This window comes from Thalassophryne amazonica, chromosome 2, assembly GCF_902500255.1.
Source record: "Thalassophryne amazonica chromosome 2, fThaAma1.1, whole genome shotgun sequence".
Lineage (NCBI taxonomy): Eukaryota > Metazoa > Chordata > Actinopteri > Batrachoidiformes > Batrachoididae > Thalassophryne > Thalassophryne amazonica.
The window spans coordinates 28,318,678-28,324,677 of NC_047104.1; the positions used below are offsets into that span (position 1 = coordinate 28,318,678).

At 39.9% G+C, this 6,000-nt stretch overlaps 1 protein-coding gene across 1 annotated transcript in view; it reads right to left on the bottom strand.

Moving 5' to 3' along the window:
* shank2b (SH3 and multiple ankyrin repeat domains 2b) overlaps window positions 1–5,726 on the bottom strand; it is a 618,688-nt gene extending 612,962 nt beyond the window's left edge. Inside the window, exon 1 of the mRNA XM_034184578.1 lies at window positions 5,503–5,726. Within this exon, the coding sequence (XP_034040469.1) occupies window positions 5,503–5,706 (204 nt within the window). The 5' untranslated portion in view covers window positions 5,707–5,726. The remainder of the gene's footprint in view (window positions 1–5,502) is intronic.
* Window positions 5,727–6,000: the final 274 nt, after the last annotated feature.

Sequence of the window (6,000 nt, forward strand, 5' to 3'; positions counted from 1 at the left end):
GTTGGTACCATGAGTGAAATGTGACATTGACATCTGACATTTGCCGTTTGATATGCTTATGTATTTTGGGTCAAGGATGAACGCTGCCAAAATGTAACAATGGATGTTGCAAACTACTTCCTGGACTCACATGTCATTCTAGCAGGGGGTGGTAAGTCATCTTTGTATTAAAAGCGGAAGTGCGGTGAGTGATTTTAAGTTCAAAGTAAGTTCATAATGTAATTGTAAATATGTTAAAAATACATGGAATACACAAGAATGTGAAAACACTGATTTCCATTGTGGTCCATTTAAAACTCAAATGACAAAATAGAAGCAGAAATAAAAGTCAGAATAATAATGATAATAATAATAGTGCATATGAAACAACAACCTAAACAATTTATAGAAACATTAGGACAGTAAATTAGCATTAAAAATATAATTAACATCATATAAAAGGGTTCAGTTCTTCTTGTAAAAATGACTGAGGTCTAAGGTTCTAAAAAAAAAAATCTAGACTCACACCCCATTCCAACTCATTTTTGAAGCTTTGCTTAATTTATTACCACCTTTACCACAAAAATGTTAGCTTCCTATTTTATAAACACTCCCCAGTTTAGTCTATATATTAAAAGCTAAGTGGCCTCTGTGTATGTGTATGCTTACATGCCTGCGTGTGTGTACCTCTGAACATGGAGAAACTGGGGAGAGCTGACATTTGCTGTTTGGTATGCTTATGTACTTTGGGTCAAGGATGAACGCCACCAAAACGGAACATTGATAGGACTAATATTTTTTGAGAAATTACAGATAATATGTAACAACAGTGAACAATGGACATTGATAATTACATTCTGGATTCACACACCATTCCAAATCATTAGAGAAACTGCAATTTTTTTTTACCACCGTTGAAAAATGTCAGCTACCTATTTTATAAACACTACTCAATCTAGAGCCCGTGGATCCCCATGGACAATGCACTAATAATAGCAATGAACCATTTTGTGCTTCTATACTATAAACGTACTCAGGAACAATAACTGATTCACAATGAAAAAATTATTTAAAACACATGATTTTCACAGATAACCAATCCTGAAGTTGTACACCAGAAATATCAGAGATAATGAAATAATACTTCCAGGTTGGCACATCCTGATCATTTTTTTTTTTTTTTTTGCCCCTGATCTGTCAGTTAATATTGAGTATCTGCCGATGCAAGTTCTGATCAAATATCTTTATTTTCCTTGATATTACACTGACACAGAGCAGAATGTAAACACACTAGACCGCCACTTGTATATATCATCATTTTAGCATCTCTGCCCAGCATTGAGAAAACACACACACACACACACACACACACACACACACACACACACACACACACACACACACACACACACACACACACACACACACACACACACACACACACACACACACACACACACCTTAAATTAAAATGCATTACTAATGTTTGCATTCATTCATTCATTCATTTTTTTTTAATTCAGTAAACATATATTTTATATGTCTCATCAATTCCAACTGGTGCACAACTGTAGTACTAAAACTCGGGCATTCAGAGTTATTGTGAGTGAATAATGTTTTTGTTGTCGAAAAGGCATGAATTCGCATTGTTGTTGTATGTAACAAACATCTTAAAAATGTCTTTACAAGTGAAAATGGACTGTTACTTTAACAGGAGGCTATGTGCCTTTATCATCTCTGTAAACAAGAGGAAAACATACATGACGCCCAGAAAAATGTCCTTATTTTTGTGGAAATTGGTACCTGATAACCCAGTAAGAAGGTCATATCACATGTGCCATCTATCAAAAAGAGAACTGGTGCATATTTGATGAAAAAGAGTAAAAGTTTTTTTTTTGAAGTTCTTGCCATGACAGCACTGAACACTGCCTGTTATAACACTGCATCTTTTAAATAGAAAGAGACTGACGGGCACTGTTGATGACCCTTGTGAAACAAACAGGCTTGATGTGCATTGAAAAAGGACATTAAATTGCTTTTAAAACATGCACCACGGTTGTGGTTCTCACAGCTCTGCAATGTAACAGCAGCAGCCATGACTTCCTGCTTGGTCCACTGGCTCCCTGCTTAAAAAGCAAACCATAGTATTTGGAGCATGTATTTGGAGAGTTAATTTCTCCAATACCATCAATCAAAAAAAAAAATATGCCTTGATTGGGCAAATTCTCATACGATTCAAACATGTCAGGACATCAGTACTTCCAGGGATGAAAATATTTAAGATGAGAGGTATCATTGCTATGGCATGTGAGAGTTATGTGTGAGAGTTATGTGGCCTTATTCTCAAGTGAACTAGAGATATGAGTGAACCAGTATTATTCCACCATCGGGACCAGGCTATGACGATGGTGTTGCACATATTGTGTTATTGCTGCAGCTCTGAAATTGCACTTTAGATATAATTCTCCTGCAGCACCTCAAGTTCTTGGGTTGTGTTTGTTGAACCACTGGGTTTTTCTGAAATATAATTTGCTATTTATGAAGTTTAAAATATAAAATGACAAAATTGCTGCTCAAAGCATTTCTGAGGTCAGCAGAAACCAGTGCTGCACAAATTATATTCTTCTGATGCTAAATTACAGCACACTATCAGTGCTATAAGCCGGGACAATCGGGCGTTTAAGATCATTTCACAGTCGATGTCATCACCCAGACGACATAGTTGAGGTCTTGGCTTATGCCCAGAATTCTCCTGTGGATCTACTCTCTTGACCCAGAGCCATATGATGGCAGCTGTTCTTCTCCCCCCCTCCATGTTGCTGAGTGTTCCATAAATCCTGCAGAGTAACTCCCCTGAGAAACCTTTTATCTTGTTCCCAAAAGCTATGCACTTCACACTGGTAACAAGCATTCATACTCATTGTTAGTCTAGTTAAACGGCTCCTGCACACCCATTCCCCAAGGATCTCAGCTCTGAGTCACCTGTGCAATTATACTGCCCATCCTGTACTGTGCTGATAAGCCCTGATGGCATTTTTTCTGTGGTTCCTGGCTTCTGTCCAGTTCTGATGAATGAGGTGGCTGACTTTGAGGATTTGGACCGAGTGTTGACACTGTGGATAACTTTCATGAGGATCTTTATTGCCGAGCCATGCCCCAGTTTAAAATGGATTTCCCACAGATGTTTTGGGCAGGAGGTCATGATGAGCTTGAAATCTCCTTTCCAAGGCAAAGAGGTGACTTGTTTATCCACCAAGACTCAGCAATGTAGGTTGGATGGACTGCAGATGACAGCATAAACTGCCTGTGGTCCAGGCAGTGGAAACTGTCTATTCTCATGAGGTTCAGGTACACTTCCATGTCCATTTCTTGGCTGTTCCTCTCCATGTTGTCTGCTGACCTCATCTCGTCTCTGCTTTAGTTCCCACAGGCCGTTTAAATTTCCTCTGTTCCCACTAAGTCTCCGCGACTTAGCCGTAACTCTGCTTGTAATTTGTATTTTCACACATGCTGTTGACAATTTGCTTCCACAAATGTTATTTATATTTGAGAGACACTATCCAATTCACAAAGATGAAGAAGAAGTGACTCTGAAACAGCTCCTGAGGTCCACCGATGCTGGTGATTATCCTTGGACATTGGCACATAAAGTAGATGAAATCATCCTATTACAGGTTACTTTCCCGACAAGGTTGGGACCAATGTACAGACAGATGGACTGGGACAGTGCTGATTAAATGTCTTGTCCAAGGGCACTGAACAGGAACAGAAGAAAACAGCTCTACATATTTGAAGCTCAACTGCTGATCCCACTGAGTTACCTTCTTTGCAATTACCAAAAATTGGATAAAACATATATTTAGACTTAAAGGAAATGTTGCATGTGTTTTAACATCCCAGTTAGCAACACAACATCAAAGTACTCATGATTGTAAGTCTCCTTGCACACATGCACTCATAATTAGTGGTTTCTGATGTTTTTTATTCCTCTCCCGAAACCAGGAAACAGGTGCATTTCTGGAAAACGTCTCACTCGGCAATTCTCTGCATTTTTCTGCATGTGACGTAGTTAATAGCAAAACAGAAACATCCCAGACAGAGACAGACAGAGCAAAACGAATGCGGTTATGCCCGATAACATAGCTTCGGAGCTTTTCTTTGAAAGCAGTGGCTCGGATTTAAAGAGGAGATGACACACTTCACCCCGAAACTCTTAACTTTTTCAGTGTCTTTCTGAGTCTTTTTCAGAGAAGTGTCATGATGATGCTGTTTGTGCCACAGCTGCTGCTATGCTACTGCGGACATGCCTGGACACGCAGATATACGTCTACTATTGGAAAAACTCAGAAGACGCTATTTTCAGGAGCTAATGGACTATCGTGCCACAATCCTGACAGAAGTTGAGTTGAAGGCAGAGCTGCAATCAGACATTATGCGCACGTTCCTGCGCTTGCGATCAGAATCCAAGAGTGAGTGGACCTGGACATTATTCTCTGGCCGAGTGAAACTTGAAAATGATCTCTGGCTGTGGATACGAGTGTGGACGAGTGGACCATTCCGTGGCTGGCGATTGCAATTGCGCATGACGTGTGCGTGGGGGCTTGTTTTTGTTGTGGACTAATTTGGAAATCTTTACACTGGAGTGAGTGGAATGTTAATTTTTTATTTTTTTTTCATTTGTGTGTGTGTGTGTGTGTGTGTGTATGTGTGTGTGTGAGAGCGTGCACAGCAGCTGTTTTAACACTCAATTTAGACAGACTTCTGGCTGAATTTGAACAATATATAATCACTATTATGCTTGTAGACTCTTTCAAATGTCATAAAACTGTCAATCTCTATAAGGAACTTTTAAAAAGAAAATCAATGTTGAATAAACTCTTAATAAAAAAAAAAACAAACAGCTGACATGCAGGTTAAAACGGCTGTTACACTGTTTTAACCCGCATGTCAGCTGTTTATTGCTGCTTAATGGACGTGGAATGTCTCTGTGATGACACAGATATATACACAACACTTATTTGTGTTTTTAACAGGCGGCGTTTATGACTAATTGCCGCAGGTGCACAAAACCTTCTCACAGCTGTAAGCTTTTACCATGACTGCATCAAAATGAACAGTTATCACTATAAAATGAGTCATCATAACACAACATCACACTTGTGTAAACTTTGGAATTTAATCTGTGCTTCAGCTCATTGAAGCGCATGCTGGGACACTTCTAGTAACTATGTCACCTGTTGGAAACACTCAAGTACTCATGAGTACTTTGTTTTCGAAAGTCTCCGTAGCTGTTTACTGCAAATGCCGTATAGTTTGAAACTAGTCACGATGATCTAGTCCATCCGATGATCCCGGTGGATCATCGGATGGCCACTAACAGCCTAAATCTAAATTGTTATGATTTCAGTGAGACATGTCCTTTAAGTGAAAAAGCTAACTGCAGCTCTTTTACTCTCCTGCTTAGTCTGAGCTCATTCTTTTTTCTTCACTCCATAACTGCTGACCGGCTCCACAGATACTCACTGTCTGCTGCAGGTCTGGGATGACCACACGGATGACCAGCGAATTCATGTGAATGTCATCCATGCGGGTGAGTGTTGGCTCGGCAGTGGCCCTTATGGTCTCGTAGATAGTCTCCTCACGGGAACTGTCAGAGGCACAATCGTCCGAGTAGTCAGAAAAGCTCTGAGCCATCTCATCCTCACTGGAGGTGGGGCTCCGAGGCATTGTCAGCAGACCAGACGGATTCATCTAAAACAGAAAAGACAAACAACAAAAAATAAAACAGTGAATCTCGCAAGCGCAAACTGTTCATTAGAGTGGACAAAAGCTGTGAATACCCTCTGCTCCCATTAGATGCCTTTTGTCCCTTTAGAGTTGCTCCAAAGATGGTGCTTGTTAGTTTGTTCGCTCATCTGCCTGCTGCAGCAAATTCCCAGAGGAATTAATGTGACTTCACAACTCCCAGAGAAGGCTCCGCTTCATTAAGATTTCAGCATACTTTAAGAATTTAAAAAGCCT